At 34.6% G+C, this 23288-nt stretch overlaps 1 protein-coding gene across 4 annotated transcripts in view; it reads left to right on the top strand.

Moving 5' to 3' along the window:
* The window catches only part of LOC150095073 (fragile X messenger ribonucleoprotein 1 homolog B-like), a 467885-nt gene that overhangs the window by 344835 nt on the left and 99762 nt on the right, over positions 1-23288 (top strand). For all 4 annotated transcript variants that reach the window (XM_090411425.1, XM_090411423.1, XM_090411424.1 and 1 more), the window contains one exon: positions 11869-11949. In XM_090411425.1, the coding sequence (XP_090267551.1) occupies positions 11869-11949 (81 nt within the window). The remainder of the gene's footprint in view (positions 1-11868; positions 11950-23288) is intronic.

The raw sequence follows: 23288 nt of genomic DNA, 5'->3' as shown, positions 1-23288 counted from the left end.
AATTACTTGCGCACTATTAACGTTCCCTTTCTTATACTTCCTGCCTTGCTTTAATCTCTATTGCACGTGTGGTCGGCTTCATTTTTGATCACCGCCAGCTATATGTTTACGATTAACCAATCACCCACACTCTACAGTCTAGCAAATTTTTTTTTCCAGACTGCCACTTCTGAGAGTGTGGGATCATTCGGGACAATTTACTACTAGCACACAGGTTCACAAGTTTTTTGGAGATAGTGTATTGACAGATACCAGATCAGCGTGTTGTTTACAAGTTATTTATTATAACTGAGAAATGCATATACAGTTTAAACATCAAATAGATATAGCTACACTTTCCTAGGTTTTCTAAATCTTGATTCTAGGCTTTCATAGGACTTAAATATTGCACTAATTAAATTGAAACGATGTTCTCGGAAAGTTAGAGGCTAACCCTCTGACATATTCTATGCTACAAAATTAATAGTTCATTACATACATTCATACAGCAACTTATTCCGTGCCACAAGAGTATTAATTTATCATAGTTACTTACAGATCTTCCTTCACAAACAGCTCTTTACACTCGGTGAATGTTCCGTTAGGGTGACCCGTTCTTCTGTCTTGTTCATAGTGTTGCTCCTATTCTTCAGGATGTCATGGCAATGAATTTCATCCTTTGTGAAGGTTCAATGCGGACTGCGGGTGATGTTCCTCAGTTGTTGACGACTGGAAGTCTTCAATTGGGATCATGCCAGAGGAGTTCTGTGACTACGTTGAGGCCTCTCTTTTGGTTCCTGGTTATATATGCCGGTGGTTGCAGGGAAGAGTCAGCGCTGAGAACCTGGAAACCCCTTTTCCTACTTATGAGGTAGCTTAAATATCTTTCGATTTCCTTTGTCTTTCATCTCCGCACATTACTCGCCTACACTCAGGTGTGTTGATGTCACTTTCATGCACCTTTTCTGAAATCTCTGTTCTTGGTGCTCTCTGACCGTCGCAAGTCACTGCGACTTCTTCCTTTTGTTCATTAATCCAGACAACTTTTTTCTGACTCAATATTTAACAAAGAAAGTTTCTTTCTTTTGTGCTAAGCACAAACGATTGCAACCAATATCAAAATCTTACATATATTATGTACACCCTCTGTTCAAAAAGAAACCAAACTTTCCAAAAATAGAAGAAACTAGTAGTGCCACCTGTTGTATCTTTTTGTTGTTGAAAGCGGCAACCTTTATTAGTGTTGTGTCAACTATTTATAACATTTGTTTCATCAGAAGCCGGGTTATAGTGCCAAGAATGACAGTGTATTTTGACAAATGATCGGAAAACGAGTTTCAAACAGAGAGCTGCAATTGACTTTTGTGTTTAACTTGGTAAAAGTTTTACCGAAACACATCAAATGCTTCAAAAAGCATAAGGTGATGAATGCTTATCCCCTACTCAAGTTTACGAGTGGTTTAAGTAATTTCAAAGTGGTCGTGAGATGCTTGAGGACGACGAAAAGCCAGGCCGTCCAAAAACTAGACTGAGTGAAGTTAATATCCAAAAAGTGCATGATTTCATCAAAGAAAACCCGAAATCATCCATGAGATTGATTGAAGATGAATTGGGGATTCCAAAATCAACTGTGCACTACATTTTGACCTAGAGTTTGGGCCTTCGTAAATTGAATTCGCGATTTGTTCCTCACAAGTTAACCTACGACCAAAAAATGTATCGAATTGAACACTGCAAGGACCTCATTAAAAACACTCTTAAGGATTCAGACTTCCTTGAAATGATCGTTACTGGTGACGAAACGTGGTGTTTTGAGTATGAGCCCGAAACAAAAGTTGCTTGGAGAAGTCAAAAGTAAAGACAATGCTGATTTGTTTCTAATTCCAAGGGCATTATCCACAAAGAATTCATTCCACCTGGCCAAACAGTCAATGGTGAGTTTTATCTCGAAGTTTTGAAGCGATTGATAGCAAGAATTCGTCGCGTACAGCATGAATATTATGATGCAGGCAGCTGTTCACTTTTGCATGATAATGCACCATCTAATTGTTCAAACATTGTGAGACAGTTTTTGAGCAAAAACCAAGTTTGTGTGTCAGATCACTCTGGATTCACCTGATTTAGCACCCTGTCACTTCTTTCTCTTCCCCTGACTTCATTTTCCGATGAAAGGAAAGCGATACGACACCATTGAAAATGTTCAAGCGGCAGTAACCACGTCCCTCAACAGTATTCCAAAAACCATTATTAAAAACTCATTTAACGAATTAATTGACCGTGCCCAATGCTGTATCGAAGCTGAGGGAGAGTGTATTGATTGAAATAAATGATTTGAATAATTATAATTGGCTTGTGTTTTATTTTCTATCAAAAGTTCGTTTCTTTTTGGACAAAGGGTGTATTATAAACTATTATCACATATACCCTTTACATCAATTTTATATTACATTTTAATTATTTTCCTGACTTGTAAAACCCTTGTAAGACCCTTGTAAAACTGAGCATCATAAATTATAGAATTACGTATGGTGCGAGATTTTACAAGTTCATATTAATTTTTTATATTCATCAAACATGACAGAGATTGCCATGACTTGTGCAGTATGTGCATATCATCAGCTCTAAGAAATATACTCCTACTGTGTAACTAAGATTTATTTAAAATTATATACAGTAATACCCCGACTTATGTGAATCCGGAGTTATGCGGTTTCTTAAATGTACGTATTCTCGTCCCGCTTCACGCCTCACCACTAGTCATATCTTTCCGGTGCCGGCCAGTGTCGCACATACTGTGAAGAAGCGCTGACGTGTTTCACACGGTCTCCATTCATACACACTTTTTATAGTCTACAAACCTTGCAATTGTTTAATGTTATTTCATCGCACGTGAAGAAAAAACATTTCCTGGCTTTAAGGCTTCCAAAGACCGGTTGACAGTAATGCTTGGCGGAAATGCAGCTGGTGATTGCAAGTTAAAACCTCTCATAATTTATCGCTCTGAAAATCCAAGAGCTCTAAAAAAAAAAAAAAATCTAAAGCTGGCTTGCCAGTGATTTGGAAGTCAAATTCTAAAGCTTGATTGATAGCTTCTATTTTTGAAGACTGGTTTGGTCACCACTTCATACCTGAAGTTGAACGTTATTGCCAGTTTAAAAAAATTCTGTTTAAAGTTATGTCATTATTGATAATGCACCTGGTCACCCTCCTGCAACTTTAATTGATTTTGATCCACGTGTAAAAGTTGTTTTCTTACCTCCAAATACAACCAGCTTACTTCAACCGATGGACCAAGGAATTATCAAAACATTCAAAGCGTACTATACACGCCGTTCGTTTGCAATTCTGAATGAAGCTATGAGGCAAAATGAGCAACTGTCTGTTAAAGAGTTTTGGAAACAGTTTAATGTTTTAGATGCGGTAAGGAATATCGGAGATTCTTGAGGTGAAATTTCCCAAAAAACCTTGAATGGTGTCTGGAAAAAACTGTCCATCCTTTTTTTAATGCGAAACGGAAATGTTGCCAGAAACTGATCAAGTTGCTGAGGCAACAGAAGAAGATGTCAACCTTGCCAGGCAATTAGATTTAGAAGTCGACAGTGAAGATGTCAGCGAGCTGTTAGACTCACATAACAAGGAGCTTACAATCGACGAACTCAGAGAGATGCGTGAGGAAAGCACTACTGAAGAGACCGAAACCTCAGATCCAGTTCTACCAGAAAAGCACATGCCAATTGCAAAATTAACAGAAGGTCTCAGCTTAATTAAGAAAGGTTTACAGATTTTGGGGACATAGATTCTAACGAGGAATGAATTGTAGCCACAAGGCAAGGAATAAAAAAAATCATTGGCTTGCTATGAAGAAATTTTGCATGACAAGAAAAAGACATTATGCAGTCAGACGAATCTATTAGATTTTATAAAACCATCGACATTGAAATAACTTTCTTTTTTTTTATGTACAAAAAACTACAATTATGATCTCGTACAATTTTATACAGTATTTTTTAAAAATATAGGTGTTTTTGAAAACCTCTGGTCCCAATTAACTAATATTTTGTATACTTGTATATATAAATTACATGCAAAATTACATCCCGAGTTACGCAAATTCGACTTACGCGCTTTTTGTTAGTTCCACCTACCGCGTAACTTAGGGATTTTACTGTATTGCATTTGTATTACTTCATTCAGCATTACAGTGATATTCGTTTGTAAAGACATTCCACAGACACCAAGAGAATTTCTCTGCCCTGTATAAAAGAAATCTGAATAATTCACTACAATGCCAAACAAATTACAACTGTTTTTTTAACTTACAACCAAGGATAAAGTGCCTCCACACTCTTTCTTTCGTATTCTATGAAGTTAATTCCTTACTTTTGTCATCCATCTCGTTTTGTCCAAAAACTGCTGAGGCAGGATCCAAGGATCATAAGCATTTTACTAATCAAATACTCCTAATCTGATAAATCCAATTTCACATCATAAATACTAGTCAGAGAATTCACTGAAACTGCAATAGGATTAAATCATTGTGATTGTTTTCTTATCTGAAGTTATTTCTCTTCTTCTCTGATGATGTCTTTTTAACAAGTGGTGAAATTTGAAGTGCATTAAATTTTTTTCACGAAAGGATTGTCTGTCTATTCAAAGTTATTCTAGGGTTAGGTGGTTAAAAAAAAAAAAAAAAAAAAAGCTGTTGAGGATTGTCTTTGTAACTCTTCTTTGCACCCTTTCCACAACTTCTTTATTCCCTTAGAACCCATGAGACCAAATCTACACACTGTAGTCTAGGTTTTGGTCTTACCATATATTTTTTAATTGCACCATTCTTGTGATTATCTGTAATATATTTTTTTTAAAACTTCTTTTATTAACTAATGTCTATTAACTTCTCTTGTGTACTCAGGAATATGTCTGGTCAGCTTTATTGAAACTATGGACATATTTTTGCAAAATGTTTGGAAAATTTTCAGTTTTTTCTTTCCAGTAATATACAAGAGTGGTCTGAAAAGTTCTCAGCCTCAACCATAGATGGCAACGCTATCAGGAAGATTTTTTTTTTCTAAGTTGATACATCTGTCATAAGCATCCATGTGAAATTGTCATTCTATCAAGTAGTTTGTTTTATACAGCTGTCTGAAGCAAAAGTGTTGTCTGTATCCCTTGAAATGGATAAAATGGAGTATCATGCGGTTATAAAATTCTTTCTAAAAGAAGGTTTAACACCAAAAAGAAATTCATTCGAAGTTCCTAAAAGTTTATGGACACTCTTCTCCTTTGTTTTCGACAATTAAGAAATGGGCTGTCGAGATTAAATGTGGCCGTCCAGCCTTGAAGATGATCCACGTGAAGGACGTCCAAAAAGTATGGTTCAATAATTTTTTTGCTTTAGTGTATGGATCTCCCACTCCAAATCATTTAACTCCGTGAAGGTCTAATGTTAATAATGCTTACATTACTTCCTTTGATTGGTTTTGGATGTTTATTATTTAAAAAAATTACTTTTGGCAAAAAACATTATGCTTTTTTTTTTCAGGTTATGAACAGTTTTAACATGGTCTAGCAATTGTCAGTTTGCTTTGTTATAGTTCTTCAGTAAACATATGATGTGAAATGGCTCGACAAAACTTGATAATAAATTCCCTACATTTACATGCCACATGCACAATATTACTCTACAGAATTATTCCATACAAAAATTAATTGGTATAAAAGATATCAATAATTGCTGCCCTGGTTGATCAAGTGTTTGCATGAGCCTTTAAGTGGGCATGATTTTCATTACCCAGTGCGAGATCTCTTCCCTGTTGATTAGAGGCTTGAAAAAGTATGTTTGTTGTTTAGTACATGGGAATTGCTTAAATCCTATCCTAAAATCTCTAGTTTGAATCTTACCAAATCTAGAACTCTAGAAACCAATCAAATAAAATGTATGGAGGTATAAAAGTCTTACAGTGGCTGCACTGCATAGTTCCGATGGTCTGGACAGAGAGACGAATTCCAAATGAGGAGTAGTGCTCTCGTAGTACCCATATATAAAAAGGGAAATAAACCTGAATGTGAGAATTATAGAGCTATTTCATTACTGAGTGTTCCTGTTAAGATATATGCAAGTATACTTCAGAAATGGTTGAGAAGGATTGTGGAAGAGAAGCACGGTGAAGAACAAGCTGGATTCAGGCCAAATAGAGGCTGTCAGGATCAGATCTTCACTTTACGACAAATAGTGGAGAAATCATGGGAATATAACAAAGATCCGTATTTAAGTTTTGTCGATCTGAAAAAGGCATATGACAAGGTGCCAAGAGAGAAGCTATTCAATACGCTATAGTTATATGGTGTCGATGGGCATTATATCAAGCAATACTTAGTCTTTATTTGAGTTGTAAGTCGGCAGTTAGAATTGAAGGAAGTACAGGAAGATGGTTTAATGTTAAATCTGGTGTGAGACAAGGATGTACATTATCCCCTCTGTTATTCATTATCTATATGGATCACATTATGAAGGAAAGTGGTATTAAACATAATATCAGAATTTGACAAGTTAATGTCAGCTCTTTGCTTTATGCGGACGATGTTATACTTCTAAATAAATCCACTACAAGTCTGCAAGATTCCCTGAATTAATTGAATAACTGTTGTAATAGATATGGTATGAAGGTCAGTAATAAAAAGACAATGAAAATAGGCAGAATAGTTTAAAATGTCAACTGTGTTGTGAACGGAGAACCTGTGGAACAAGTAAAACATTTCAGCTACTTAGGCACAATTTTTTAGTGAGGATGGTAAATTAAATATGGAAATAGACAACAGAATCAACAAAGCTGGTATGGTAGGAAGTCAATTAAATGAATTCATATGGAATAAGAGAGAAATTAGTCGGAACACTAAATTAGCTGTATACAAGACAGTGTTCAAACCAGTTTTAATTTATGGATCTGAGAGCTGGGTCAGAAGTAAAACACTTGACCAAAGACTAGAGACCGCAGATATGAGAGTCCTGAGAAAGATTAGAGGCGTGAACAGATGGCATCAATGGCAATATCATATTAAAAACGAGGATATTAGGAAAGAACTTGACATTGTCAGCATCCAGGAATGCGTTAGCAGAGCTAATCTCAGGTGGTATGGTCACTTAAACAGAATGGGAGAGGAAAGATTAGCAAAACAAGTGTTCTCTGCCAGGTTGGCAGCAAAACGACCCAGAGGAAGACCAAGATATAGGTGGATTGATACGGTACAATGTGCCTTAGATGATAGAAATATAAGGTCTGATAATGATAATATCGGAGTCTTGACAAGTAACAGACTGATTTGGAGGAAAATTGTAGATAGGAAGTTAGTAATGATGTAAATTTTTCATGTAGTACTGTCATATCCTGTACACCCCTTGAGGATACATGTCAGGAATTTGATGATGATGAGTACTTGAATATTCAGTGATGTGGAAGAGTGTGGACATGTTAATATTTTGAGTTTACAATTCTGTTGTATACAATTATTACTATAGTAGAAATTTCAGAGTTTTATTTTAGTAATATATATATAGATAGATAGATATTAAATTTAAATGTATAATATGCTGTTGTTGTTATTATTATTACTAATTTTTAATGCAACTCTCATCCAGAAAAGGTTGTAAACTTATAGTATATTGGTACTGTGGATGGGCTAAGGATTTTGTTTGTTTTCATTAATTTCAGATAATTTTTTATTTTTTACATAATTGGGTAAACTTACAACAGAAAACGGGGCATTTTCAATCCACTTCAGGCGTACATGGCAACAGTCTCGCACCAGTCAAATAAATTCATCTCCCACCTAAAGACAATCACAAACATCCATGCCCATAATGTAATTCAAACACACAGTTTCTTGGTTGGAGAGCAGATAGAATAACCACTTGGTCTAACAGGCCAGCTGAATTTAACATTAAAAAGTTAATACTTTCTACTCATCCTTTCAGTAATCCATGATACTAGTAAGATATACATTTGAGAAACTTTGCAGGCTTAGTCAGCCAAGTTGATGTATGTTTGGTGTTTGTTTGATCTCCAACCAACAGTCTCTGAACTCAAATTCCTTTGTGGTATAGATTTCTGGTAATAGACTTCTGTTTGACTCTCACCCTGCTTATTATTGCACGAATGGATTATAAAAAGTGTTGTGTTTAATCTCTAGAATAGGTTTCCAGATTATCTAATACTTAACCTATCAATGGCACTAATCTGCAATAATTAAAGAAAATTAATGTATTTACACCGAGGTGAAAATTATATGATTTTTGCTGTCTATAGACATTTGCTGCACAATAGCAGTAACTAGCAAATCATAACATTGGTTCTCTTCAATTATTAATAATGCTTAAAATTTAAAGTACTTGATACAAAAAGTACTTTGTTTCTAACAACCTGAGTGTTATTTTCATTAAATGCAGTCATTATTTTATTTCAATCAACAGTGATAGATGTTCAAAACAGTGCTTCATAGTATAAATAACAGAAGACGAACAAAATAAATATGGAATTTATTGAGTTATTAATCTTTTATTGGATTTCAAACCAGTATCTTCAGAGCAGAAAGCCCAACTTTGGTGCGCACAGCACTCGACTGGACTGATGCAGAAATACTTCAAAGAGGAAGAAACAAATGGCTTAAGAAATTGTCCTCTAAGGCAGCACTTCCCAAACTGTGGGCCGTAGGTTTTGTTGAGGGGGGGGGTCCGTGAAATATTTTAATTTTTTCAAAGCAGGCCCGGCATCCAGAAGTTGAGGAAGCACTGCTCTAAGGGACATAAAAATATAAATAATTGTGTTCCTTTTCTAGACGCCCTAGTTGCACAACTACCACATATTTCTTTTTTTTTTTTTTTATAGGAACCTATACACATATGTTTTAAGGTATTTACATAAAAGTATTTAATTAAAATTAATTTATTATTTAATTTTTGAAATAATTAATTTAATTAAATTTAGAAGTATTTACATTAAAGTATCCATCCTTGTGATTGTAACATAATGCAGAACTTAAGAGCAGTATGAATGGGGAAGGAATTACTGATGGTTTCTCACTGAAGTATGTGAGGAATTGAGTAAACTTGATGTCAACAAGGCCATGGGACTTAATAGTATTTCACTGCACATCTTGAGGAAATGTTCCAGGGAGTTACAGCTTGAACATACATTTTTAACATGAGTCTTAGATTAGCTCAGGTCCCAAAGGAATGGAAAGATGGCAAAATTGTTCCGCCTCATAAAGAAGGTGATAAAACTAAGGCTTCGAATTATAGGCCAATCTGCCTTATGTGGAGTTGTGATCAATGTGTTGGAAAAGCTAGTGAGGATAAGGATTCAGAACTGGGTGTACAGCAGTAGAATTCTCTTTAATGAATAGTATGGGTTTGCTAAAGGAAGATCATGTTTTAGCAATCTGCTCACTTATTATAATAAGCCTTTCCACACAATTATTATAATATGGGGATGAACATTGGACAAGGGGAATCCATATACAGTGGTATATTTAGATTTTACAATGGCTTTCGATCGATTACTACATGACAAACTAGTAGTTAAATCAACAAATGGGGTTGGATAGTAGATTAGTGTGTTGGATTGAAGATTGGCTGTCTGATAGGTATCAACAGATTGTGTATGGGGATGGAATATCCCAGAAGAGGACAAGGGGTATGTTTTGGAGGCACTATTGTTTCATTTTTATGTAAATGACATTGTAAAGGAAAAGGGTCTTAAATGGTGATATACAGTTGTTTTCAGATGATGCAAAGGTGCGGAGAATTTTGAGAAGTAGAGCAGATGTAGTTTTGCAAGCAGACTTAATGGGCAAGTGTGTGTGGGGATGTCATTTTAATATTATAAAGTGTAATGCTTTAAAATTTAGGAAGCAAAGATGGGAATCAAAGTATAGGATTGGTGGGGATATTTTGGAGGAGATTAAGGATTTGGGGGTTGTGGTGGATAGATACTTGAAATTTTATGGACATTTTGTAAAAATTGTGAGGATGAAACAGTGGATTATGGGAATAATGCAGAGAACACTGATATGTAGAAGTAAGGATGTTTTGATTCAATTGTACAAGACTTTGATCAGGCCACATGGATTACTGTGCACAGATTTGGTTGCCAGTTTTTCAAAAGGATGATGAGATGTTGGAGAGGGTCCAGAGACAATTGATTTCTGGTCTCTGGAATGTGAGGACAAATCAAGAGAATGAAAATTGCAGAGCCTAGTGGATAGAAGGAAGAGGGGAAGACATGATTGAGACGTAATTACCAGAATAGAGTGGATGAGATTTTTCATAGAATATCTGAAGATGGAAGAACGAGAGGCCATACCTGAAAGCTGTGTAAGGTGGGTGTGAGCAGTAGATTTTTTTTATGATGAGCTGTGGATGATTGGAATGCTTTTCCTGAGAGTGTGTTGAGTGTAGGGACAGTGAATGCATTTAAGTCAAGGTATGATGAGCTGTGCATTTGAGAGTGGGACTTTCAACAACGAGTTTCTTGCCTCCCTGGAGGTCTGTCGATGATGATAACAATAAATAGTCACACCACCATCCATCCATCCGAACAGTATGGTATCCTCAAAATAATTATGCACAGAGTTATGACTTCTTGTTCTAGTGATTCAGTCCTTCCAAAGAGATTGGTTATCTTTCCAACACTTTTAGACAGTGACTAGAACATATGCAAAATAGACAAACTGGGTGTCCTCTTCCCTCCCACCCTTTCCACACCTGACATACTAAGACACAACAAAACTTTTTCCATCCCTTTATCCAGAGTATATCTGAAAAGATAACTAATTCATGCCACTTTCACACCACTTTTCTAGCTAGCAACTTCTATCTCTTCTCTGAAGGATCAGCCTCATCCTCATGCAGGAGTATAGAAGTTTTTTTTTACCTTTTGCCTGCAAATTTGCCTACTTTTGGCTGACCAGTAGATATGTTAACCTTGCAGAACATGCTCTGGATGCTTCTTCATGCATGCTGCACAGAATTCACTATAATTCCTAGAAAGTATTTTTACAATGAGCATTAACTATGAAACATGCTACTAACCCCGGTAAGTATGGCTGATGTAATTTGCATAAAATATGGGAGACAATCATTCTAAGACTACATTTAGCTTGACTTTTCTAAATTAACCTCTTTTTGCCATTCCTTAAAGGGTCTCCAGTTTAGGGTATTTGTCCCCTTTTTAGTTACATTACAACCTGAAATTAGCTTATGCAATAATCCAGTTGAGTGCTTTGTAAAGATGCTGGTTTGAAATATGCTGAAATTTTAGTAGCTGAGTAAACTATATATTTTTGTTCTTCTGGTGGTGTTCATGAAATTAACTTATGCAAAGTCTAGTTGATTGCTTTATAAAGATGCTGAAATATTAGTAGTTGAGTGAACTATATATTTTTGTCCTTCTGTGGTGTTCATATCTTGATGTGCTATTATGAATAACCACCAAGACCAGTGCTGATCATTAAGCGTAGACATATTTTTCAGTATTAGAACTGAAAATTGCATTCACTACGAGAATGAGAATGCTGTTTTCAGTGGCTAAAATATAACCACATAACAGTAGATTCCTTTTGTTTTTATATTGTTGCTCAGATCACACTATCTTATAATAGATGATTTCTCATAAGTTGATTGCATGTGATACTTATGTTTCTAGTAATTGCACAAATTATGATCAATATGCTTGTAATAACATTCATCATTTGTTCTTCTTCTTTGAAGGGTTTCCTCTTAGGAATGTAATATAAACTGATATGTTACTTAAAATTTGTGGTTATTTTCTGTTATTTATTTCAGTTCTTTGTACATGTGTATAGAAATAATTATTTCATTTTGTGTTTATATAGGTGCCATTTGTATTTGTTGGAACAGTAGAAAGTATTACGAATGCAAAGATTCTGTTGGAATACCATCTGGCTCATTTAAAGGTAAATGCATAATAAAAACAGTAATATGCTGATTGAGCATTGTTGATTGTTCGGTGTTCAGAAATAATGTTTATTATTTTTGAGCATGCACCATGTAATAATAAAATAATTTAAATTCTACATTTAGCTTTTGTATCGATCTTAGAGCAAATCTTTTTTGTTTGTTTATTTTGCATGTTTATTGATGTTTTTTATTTTCTTTATATGATCAGCCTCATATTACATTAAAATTTGATTTTTAAAAAAATCTGTTTATTAAAAAAAATACAAATAATCAAATTGGATACTCCAGTGTATTTCACTCATCATAAAAAAAAAAAATTGAAGTTAGTTTTTGATTATGTTAGTTGGTTATTTTTCTCACAAAAATTGACAAACTAGTCTATAAACTCAAGTATTTGTTAAATATACTTTGTGCTTAGTTGCCTTACTTGTTATTTCAAATTATTTAATTCAGGTTAGATAATTTAATCACTCCAGCAAAAAAAAAAAAAAAAAAAGCAAGGAATTATCCACTTGTCTGATTATTCCTCTAATATCTTTTCATTGTCAGAATGCAGTAGGCAGAATTTACTTAACTTTAACTTTAGGAAATTGGTAGGGGCCAGTCCTCATCCTTTGTCATCACCAGTAGTTTTGTTCACCTTTATTCTGTTTTTGATCATACACTAAATATAGCATAATTGTCTGAAACGATGCGAGTTCTTTGAGTTCAACTTTTTATGAGTTTGTGAGGTCGTAAATCTTAGTTTCCATGATCAAAAGCTATTGCCTATACCAGGGGTGTTCAACCCGTCGATTGCAGAGTGATTTTTGGTCGATCTCTTGTGTATTCCTCCTTACTTACAAATTTAGTTAAAACTGAAACCTTTTATCATTATTTTGTATTATTTTTAATTCGCTTTAAGTGTATTGCTATTGTTTATTTATTTTTCATTAAAATTGTCAAATCAGTAATTTTCTTATAAGTCTGGGTAAATGAATTAATTTGGATCAGTGGAAGTCAAACAGCAAGCCGAGTGAATACAATTATAAGCAAAGTGTAAAAACTCGATTGTAGCTTAAATATTAAATATTCCAAAGCACATTACATCGATTTTTTACTTAGGTTAAGTCCCATGTGAATATTGTAAAAAAATAAACTTTGTCTCGGTGTAGTTTGTATTAGATGTTTTTGTAAATAACTCTTTTGAAGCTAACTGTATATACTGCTTTAATAAGAATCTGCTAGAGTGTTAAAAACGAAAGCAATGTTTTTGTCACCGAAGCTGCACATGACGGCATTAGAAAGATTGTTATTCAAACTTGTATGTATGAGAAAGGCTTGCAGGCTCTAAGTGTAAACATCTCCGAAGTCAGTCAGAAAGTGTTCAAACAACTTTCCGATGGCCCGCAACTTACAATCAAAAGAAAGCAGAGGAGAACAAAAGGCATGCCGAACTTGAAACTTAAGATGAAAGACTCATACTGATTCTTTGTGGGGTTGCCAAACTTCATGTGAGGTCTCAGAGGAGGCCTAATAAAAAGGGACTGAAGCAAGCAGAAGAGGTCCTGGTTCTAGAATTGCTGTTAGAGAGGAGGCCGCCCACTCCAGAGTCGTCGTCAGAAAGACTGCCCGGATCCACGTTGCTTGAGAGAGGGGCTTCTCGTTTCGAGACGTCGCTAGAGAGAGACTACTTCTAGGCTGCAGAAGGTTTCCAATGGCCGAAAGGAAGAGTTCCAATTGCCGGAGAAAAGCTTCCAGGCCAGGTTAATGTCAGACATTCACCAGTGTGTTGCGTTTTCATTACAATTTGATGAATCAAACGACTTCCCTGATATTGTTCAGTTAATGGTATTTCAATATTATTCAAGTAAAGAAGAACTTTTGAAAATTATACCATTATTGGGAAGGACTAGGGGAGAAGACATTTTTTCAGCATTTGATGAATTTGTGAAAACAAACTTCTGCTTTTTAAACTTGTGCCCATTACTACTGATGGTGCTCCTGCAATGATAGGTAATAAATCAGGCTTCATTTTATTATGTAAAAATGATGACGAATATCCAGATTTTTTAATGTACCACTGTATTATTCACCAACAAGTACTGTGTAGTAAAAGATTAAACACAAAAGATATTTTGGATATTACATTTAAAATTGTAAATTCTGTTGGAGGAAAAGCCCTGCAATGGCGGTTATTTAAATTACAGGCAGATAATGATAGGGAACTTCTGTTGTACAATAATGTTTGCTGGATCAGCAGAAGGCAATTTTTAGAAAGATTTCTTGTATTAATTAACGATATAAAAAATTTTATTGATTAAAAAGGAGATATTTATCCACAATTGAGTGATAAAAGATGATTGTTACACTTATAATTTTTAGTGTATTTCTGCACGAAATTAAGTAATTTAAATTTAGAGTTACAAGATAGAGATAAAAATTTAATTGACGTGTTAAGTTCAATAAAAACTTTCCAACAATACTTACTTTTATTAAAGAAAAATATAAAAGACCGCGAATTTAGACATCTCCCATATTTATTAAAAATTTTTGAACAAAATCAAGAAATGCTTCGCTATGATTTAAAAGAATTTATTCGTGAAATAGAATTAATTGATTGAAGAATTCAAGATTTAAAGATTTTAATAAAACTGAAATGATTGTATCTTTTATCAATAATCCATTTCAAGAAAACTTGAGCATCACAGATATTTCAAATAAAATTAGTGGGCTGTTTGATATAAACCAAGCTGAAGTAGAACTCGAGATAATAAACATTCAGAATAGTTTACATTTAAAATCAATAAACAATGAAGTCATTTGGAAGTATGCACATGAAAAATCCCCAATATTAACTGATATTGCACGAAAAGTTCTATCTGTTTCGGATCGACATACTTGTCAGAATCTGCTTTTTCAAATATGGCGTCATAAAAAATCAATTAAGAAACCAAATTACAAATGATCATTTGGATGATTGTCTGCAATTGGCCACTTCTTCATATCAACTTGACTATGAAAATATTATGAGGTTCAAACAATGCCAAATTTCACATTAACTTTTTTTTTTTTTTATCAACCAGCAGTTCCAGTAACTTGTGACTTTGTAATCAATCTGTTGTTTTTTCTAACTTTGGTTTTCCAAAATAGAGAAATAAATATTTTATTCCAATATTTTTTTTTTTCTTGTATTAAAGTAATTAAAAGTGATAAATAAATTTTTAAATACACAAATAAAGTTTTTAGTTGTTTATATGTGTGTAATCAAATATCAGTTGGGGAAACGTGATCTATATAAGAGAGTAGATCGCTGAATAGCTTTTTATAGAAAAGTAGCTCGCGTAGTAAAAAAGGTTGAACACCACTGGCCTATACTAAAGATATTGATCCATCCTGAAAGTTTCTCCCTTGATAACTAGAATTCAACTATAATTGTCCTTGTCCTTGTTTTGCTGATGTAGTATCATGGAATTCATATTTATGAATTTAGGAACACAAAACACACGTGTTGAAAAGATTATTTTACTGATTAATATTAAAATAATAACTTGACGTTTCGACTCCTGTATTGAGGTCATCATCAGGATACATGTGTATAAGAACCAAGCTACATGCTGTTATGCTGTTGCACTCTATACAGGTAAATTACATCTACGTTGTTAACTAATCTTTTTTCTTAGCCTGCCTTCTAGTGATTAAAAAAAAAAAAAACTACAATAAACTCTGCTAAAGTCCTCACATACTAGGATTCTTCTGGAATTATACAGTTCATATTGTTATATTACGATTCTTCTGGAATTATACAGTTCATATTGTTATATTACGATTATCTTCTGGATTTGTACAGTAAGGTTGCTATTGAATGTTCAGGGAGAAGAAAAAAAAAAAGAAAAAAAAAACACCAAGTCTTCTTGTATTGAGATTTTTCTTTGCGATTGCTATGAAGGTTGCAGATGGGTCCTCCACATTCTTGGAATGGTTAGACCATCATTTTTATTCAGATTCAGATCATGTTTGAGCATTTCGCATGTTTCCTTGAATTTCCGCTTGAACCAGGTTTTGGTGCAGTGTAAGGACTTGGTACCTTTCCAATCAATTCTGTGGTATGTTTGGAGTGCGTGGTCAGAAAGGCCGGTTTTTCCAAAATGGAGGTATTTAACGTGTCGTTTGTGTTCATCCTTCCTGATTGGGATGGTTTGCCCTGTTTCCCCTATGTATGGTATGTTACATGTGCATTGTATTTTGTAAACCCCTGGGTGGGCTAGGTGTGGCAGTGGATCCTTGGAAGAACTGAGTAGGTGTCTTAATTTTGTCGGGGGTTTAAAGGTGGTTTTGATGTTTTATTTGTGTAGTGTTCTGTCTGTTTTCTCGGAAATGCCTCTAACATATGGTATAGCAATAGCATTCTTGAAATCTTTTTTGTTATTAGTGGTATCTTTGTGGAGGATCTTGTGAATGGTTTTTATACTGTATCCATTTTTTATAAAGGTATGTTTGATGGTCTCATATTCATGGTTAAGAGCTTGTTCATTTGAACAAATAGTTTGAGCTCTGTGTTTAAGGGTGCTTATGACCCCTAGTTTTTGTGTTGGATGGTGATAAGAAGTTTTGTGTGTGTTGGTTTGCGGTAAACTGAGAAGGAGAGACAGCCTGAAGGAAGACGTGTGACACGTGTGTCTAGGAACCGAAGTGAGTTGTTTTTTTTCTATTTCAATGGTGAATTGGATGCATTTGTGTTGTTGATCAGGTGGCTAAGGAATGTATTTAGTGCTTCGTGGCCGGGAGCCAAATGGCGAAAATATCGTTGACGTATCTGAGCCAAATTTTGGGTTTTAGGCAAGTCAACTCTAGAGCTCGTTGCTCAAAGTCTTCCGTATAAAAGTTCACTATTGGGGGGGGGGGGAGTGGTGAGCCCATGGCTGTACCCTCTTTTTGAAGGTAAAAATTGTTTTGCCACATGAAATATCCGGAACAGAGTACGTGGGCAAAGAGGGCCGTGATGTCGTGTGGAAATATGTTCTGTAAGAGCAAGATAGTATCATTGATTGGGACATTAGTGAAAAGGGAAGTTATGTCAAAGCTAATAGATCTTGGTCATTGAGTGTAATGTTTTTAATTTTGTTTATGAAATGTGTATTTTTTATGTAGGAAGGGGAATGACCAACCAATTTCTTGAATGTGGCCGCTAATTTTTTGGCTAAGTGGTAATTCGGGCTGTCGATTCCTTCCACAATTGGACGTAAAGGTGTGTCTGTTTTGTGTACTTTTGGCAGGCCATAAATTCTGGGCGCGCGCTGGCATACTGTGGTATTAATTTTTTAATTGTTTCTTCCAGCCATGTGTTAACTGATTTAAGTAGTTCAGTAGTTTTCTTTTTGTTGCGTTGCATGGGGTTGTAATTTACCATTTCGTAGGTGTTGTGGTCTGATACCAAATGGTTCATTTTCTCTATGTAGGTTGTCCTATTTAAAGCAACAGTGGCACTCCCTTTATCTGCTTTTGTGATAATAATGTCACGGTTATTTTTTAGAGATTTGAGGGCCAGTTTTTCAGCTTTGTTTAGGTTGCTAATTAATTTTTGGTTGAATTTAGTAAACAGGCAGTTTCGATCCGTATTTTGTCAGCTAAATTGGCGGGGAGGGATCTTAAACCTCTCTCTATATGATAGATTATATCTAGTTTATTTACTGACCTCGGAACAATGGCGTAATTTAAACCTTTCTCTAGTAGCGAGAGTTCACCTTGGGTGAGGTTGTGATCCGATTGGTTGATAACTAGACAGTAGTCCGATGGTGGTTGGTTGCTCCTAACCGCCTTTGTGGGTGATTGGCTGCTCCTTTCGTTATGGCATCATAATTGTCTTGTGCTTTCCTGTAGTTTTAATGCTTGAAACTTTGTTGTTAATTGTTCTTTGTTTTTGAGTAATAGATGCTTGGCCGAGTCATCTGTGATTTTGTCCAGAATATCCCAAATTTCTGGATTAACGTAACTGGATAGCTCAAATTTTAGTTGTAACACTTTGGCTTGGGTAAATGCCTTTCGTGCCTCGTGGATCTGTTCTCTTAACAACGCGTTTTCTAGCCTGGCATAGATACGGAGCACTTTAGCTTTGTTTTTTAGTAGTATCATGGAAGTTCTTTAGGAAGTCATATTGGTAATATTCCAATATTCTTTGTTGCCTGGTTTCTTCTGGTCAATAAGATTGGTTGGTGAATAGAAACTTGTTCACTATTAAATGCCCTTTGATAAGCACCATGAAATAAACTTATCTGATTAAAATAGCTCTTCATCATATTGGGAAAGTAGAAGTGTATATTCACTTTCTGTTCTTATGTGCTAAAATTAGTATAGCTCCAACAACTGAAGTACTTTTACTGATAAAGCATATTGCACTCTTATTTTAAGGTGTTTTTTTTACCTTTCCTTTCATGAACATTCTATTTAACAGACATCCATGCATATGAATAAAACTTTGTGTGATATTCAATATTTTATTAATTTTATCATATAAAACAATCATCTTTCTTTCAAACTACTTGAAACATCAATGTGTGGCAGCACTGCAGCATTATGAATATCTTGTGCAATGAAAAAAAAAAATGTATTTGTAACTGAAGAAACTCTTCATAAGAGTGCTTTCTGCGATGCTGATGTGTAAGGACAAACAACCTGGCATCATGCACAAATGGGCAATTTTTATTTTATTTTATTTTTATTTTTTTGGTTTCACCCTTTCAATGATTTCATATAATAAAGACAGTCAATTTTATTTTATTTCATTTTTTTTTTTTTTTTTCATTTTCTACTATTATTCATCGTCATATTCAACAAGTATAGGCTATGAAAAGAAAAAGATTCATTAACAACATATTCTCACTTCATCATTCTGGTTTGCTTCTCTTTGGAGCAATAGGAAGGAATGCATTTTCAGCTTGCAATTCAAAAGAAGTCAAATGAAAAGCAGCAAGTGAATGTCTTCTTATGTAGCTTCTCCAATTTCGAGGTTAGCAACCATGGTATGCCAGTGTGTGTGTCCAATTCTGTGCTATTCTTTTGATTTTGTAGTGGCTCTTGTTACCCATCCATTTCTTTACATCATCAACCCAAGAAGTTCTTGCTTTACCAGGAGATCTTCTTCCCTCTAATTTTCCCTCCAGTATTTTCAGAGATATTTTCCCTGCTGATCCTCTTAACATGTGTCCTGCCATCTTGCACTTTCTCTCTATAAGGTTTTCCATGAGTGTTTTTTTTTGGTTCCCATTAATTTCAATACCTTCTCATTAGTTTTTTTCTTGTTTCAAGAAATCTTCAGTCCTCATCTATAGCACCGTATCTCAAAGGCCTGCGATTTCTTGATTATGAATTTTGTATATGTCCATGCATATTCAATGTGGACCATACATAGGATTTTATTCTTCTTATTTTAGTCTGTTTATTTATTCCAGAGATCATTAGTAATTTATTATTCCAGAATGCTTCTTTTTGTCTTAGCTTGATTTTATTTCCATAATTGTCATTCCATTTTCTGTAATCATTGCTCCTAAATAATTATACGCCTTTACATTTTGAATGAATTCTGTTGATACCCTTAAATTTGTTTTTTTGCTTATTACCATATACTTGATTTTATCTGTATTTAATACTTAGCCATAATTTTACTCTTTTTGCTTAGTATTCAACCATATTTTGTAACTCTATTTTTGATTTCACTACGAACACAAAATCATCAGAAAATCTAATGATGTTAATTCTGATGCCATTTATTTTCATTCCCATTTCAATTTTTTCATATTCTTTCATTATCATTTCACTGTGTATATTGAAAAGTATAGAGGATATTATACACCCTTGTCTCACTCCTCTTTTGATATCTATTGTTTCATTATTAATATCATTTTATTTAAAATTATAATAACAGAATTAACTCATGTCAAATATTATTTATTAGTAGAATTTTCACCTGAGTATCACAGGCATCTTCAGTACATGTAAGAAGCTAATTAAACAATAACTGACAATTTTTTTAGTTATCTTACATTAGCTACTTAGGTGGCGCCTTTTGAAATTGTCAGTTATTGTTTAATTAGCTTTTTTTACATGTACTGAAGATGTCTGCGATACTCAGGCAAAAATTCTAATAATAAATAATACTTGACATGAGTTAATTCCATTATTATAATTTTAAGTAATATGTCTACTCATGGTATTTCCTTACTGAAATGTTGTTTATAATTTGTCTGTGTCAAATGCTTTTTGAAAGTCTATAAAGCAGAGATATATGTTATTATTTATTTCTATTGATCTTTCAATATAAATTTTTAATTCATAAATGCCATTAATTATACTTATTCCTGGCATGAATACTTTTTATTGTTCACTTAAATGGCATTTAATTCTAGGCACATTCTGTTTTATTTTATTTTCAGTAGAATTTTTCAAGTATGGGATATGATACTAATTGTTCTATAATCTTTACATTCTGGAGCATTATTCTTATTTTGGTATTGGAATTATTATTAAGAGAGACCTTCAGGGAGTCAGGCACTCATTCATTCATTCACACTGCTTGCACTCACAACATCCAGTTGCAATCCATTCCAATCATGCACCGCTTTATGATAGAAAAATCTTGCCCACACACCTTCTTAGTGGCTTTCATTTTCAGCTTCCAAGGATACTCTTTGTCCTTTCCCCATCCTCTATAAATTGGAAAATTCCATCAATTGAAATCCTGTATGACCCTTTCAGAAGTTTGTAAGTCTCAATCACATCACCCCTTCTTTCTCCTGTTTGCTAGAGTCTGCAGTCTACAAATTCTCAATCTGTCTTCATAATCAGTATTCCACAATCCCGATATCATTTTTAACACTCCCCTTTGCACTCTCTCCACTATACCAGAATCACAACAGAAACCAGGCCTGCGCCTGGAGGCAAAATGACATTCTTATCTTTACATGTGACCGTTCATTTCAACATTGCAATAATCTTTGTTACATGGCCTCTGAACTTCTCCTATCTGCTAACACTCCAAGATCCCTAGCCTCATCAGTTTCGTCTAGCATAATCCCACCAAAATAATTCAACATTGGATATCTAATCATGACGAAGTGAATGACTACATTTACTGACATTGAACTGACATCCATTTTCTCATTCCCAAAATTCCACCCTCTTCAAATCATTTTGCAAGTACTGCACATCAGCAGCACTCCTGATTACTTTACCTATCTTTGTATCATCGGCAAATAGCTGTATTCGCTGTCAAATCCTTCCCAGTATCATTAATGTACAGATTGAATAACAGTGGACCAAGCACTGATCCTTGTGGTACACCCACTGGTTACCTTAAATCTTGCAGAATCTCATCTACCTTTGACTACTTTTTGATATCTGTCAGTCAACCATCCTCTTATCCATGCTAATATTCCATAACTGAAACCCATGGTCTCCAATTTATGCAACAGTCTACCATGCTGTATTCTCTCAAAATCCAAAAGTGTTATCCTCTTATCCACGCTAATATTCCATAACTGAAACCCATAGTCTCCAATTTATGCAACAGTCTACCATGCTGTATTCTCTCAAAATCCAAAGTGTTATGGTGTATCCATTCTCCTTGTTTATTTCAGTGGTAACATTGTTGTAGAATGTAAACAAGTTGCTAATGACCTTCCCTCAGTAAACCCATGTTGCTCATTGCAACATGGGTTTTTATGCAACAGTCTACCATGCTGTATTCTCTCAAAATCCAAAGTGTTGTGGTGTATCCATTCTCCTTGTTTATTTCAGTGGTAACATTGTTGTAGAATGTAAACAAGTTGCTAATGACCTTCCCTCAGTAAACCCATGTTGCTCATTGCAAAGTAGAGATTGACTGTCAACTCATTTCTGTATGCGAGCCCTAAGCAATTTTTCCAAATCTTCACCAGCACTCCTGAGATACTAATTGGTTGATGGTTGGATACATCAGTCTTTGCACCACCACCACCCTTGTGCAATGGAATTACCATACATTCTTTCCATTCCTACAGAATCTTCCCTATTCTCAGACTCATATTAAACAGTCTGGTCAAAGGAATAGCCAGTTCAGCTGAATGCTCTTTTAGTACACATGCTAAAAGAGTATTTGTGCAACAGCTCTAATACTTCGTCCTCATACACCTGAGTTTCTTCATCCAGTAAAGAGGTAGAGTGAGCTCAATATTGCATACACCAGATTGATAGCTTTAACAAAATGAGCACTCATTAGTTGGACAACCTCTTCTGCATCTGTAACCCTAATGCTATCTGCATTTAGAAGAGTTATTTCATATTCATTCTTTCTTTTACTTGCAGCATATCAATAGAATTCTTGTTGGTTGTCTTTAGCATGCAGACCCGGTTGCTTTTCCATACAACAGTTGTGAATACTCTAGCCTGCTGCTTATAATTTTCATAACGGACATCATCCTTTTGCACAGGGTATTTCTTCCACATCATCCTTTTCTTACGAATCTCTTGCTTAATAAGATTTGTGAACTGTATGTGTCTGTGTTGTTTGTTTAGGTGGCTAAAGAAAATGTCTAGTGTCTGGCAACCATGCGGCCAGATCTCGAAAACATCGTCAACGTATCTAAGCCAGACTTTGGGTTTTAAAGGAGAAGATTCTAGAAAATGTTGCTCAAAATGTTCCATATAAAAGTTAGCAATGGGGGGGGGGGGGTAATGAATGGCAAGCTCATGGCTGTGCCTTCTTTTTGTAGGTAGAAAGCATTTTGCCATACAAAATAACCAGAACGTAATACATGTACAAAGAGCGCTGTAATATCTGGGGGGGGAATTTTTTTTTCTGTAAAAGAATGATTGTGTCATTGATTGGAATATTCGTAAAGAGGGCAGAGACGTCAAAACTGACTAATAAATCATCTTTTTCTAATGTTTAATTGAAAGTTATAGAATTTAAAGTAATCAGCAATACTTTTCTAAACAATGGTTACATCCAAAACACTATTAACAAAATTCTCTACAAGACTACAATAAAATTTATAACCATTCCTTACATTAAAGGGTCACCAGATAAAATAAACAGAATACTACAGAAATACAACCTCAAAGCCATTAGATAGAAAGGAAGAAGTTATATATATATAGTAGTTCTTTCTGTAAAAGATCGTCTGAAGAACAAAAGGAGTGGGCCCGATGAACCATTGTTTTAATAGTTCCTGCCTTTTGACTGAGATGGTGATGAGATTCTGCATAGATATAATAGCCTGTATGAGAAAAGAAAAGTCTTCTTTCTATAAACTGAGAAATGTAGGTTAAACGAAGAATTAGATCTAAAAAGGCTAACTGCTTATTTGATTCTACTTCTAGG

Source organism: Typopeltis vanoorti, chromosome 21 (genome assembly GCF_054136105.1).
Source record: "Typopeltis vanoorti isolate ZY-2024b chromosome 21, IOZ_Tvanoo_1.0, whole genome shotgun sequence".
In the NCBI taxonomy this organism is placed as follows: domain Eukaryota; kingdom Metazoa; phylum Arthropoda; class Arachnida; order Uropygi; family Thelyphonidae; genus Typopeltis; species Typopeltis vanoorti.
The sequence above is the reverse complement of the archived record's forward strand: the minus strand, read 5'-3'. Positions and strand labels throughout refer to the sequence as shown.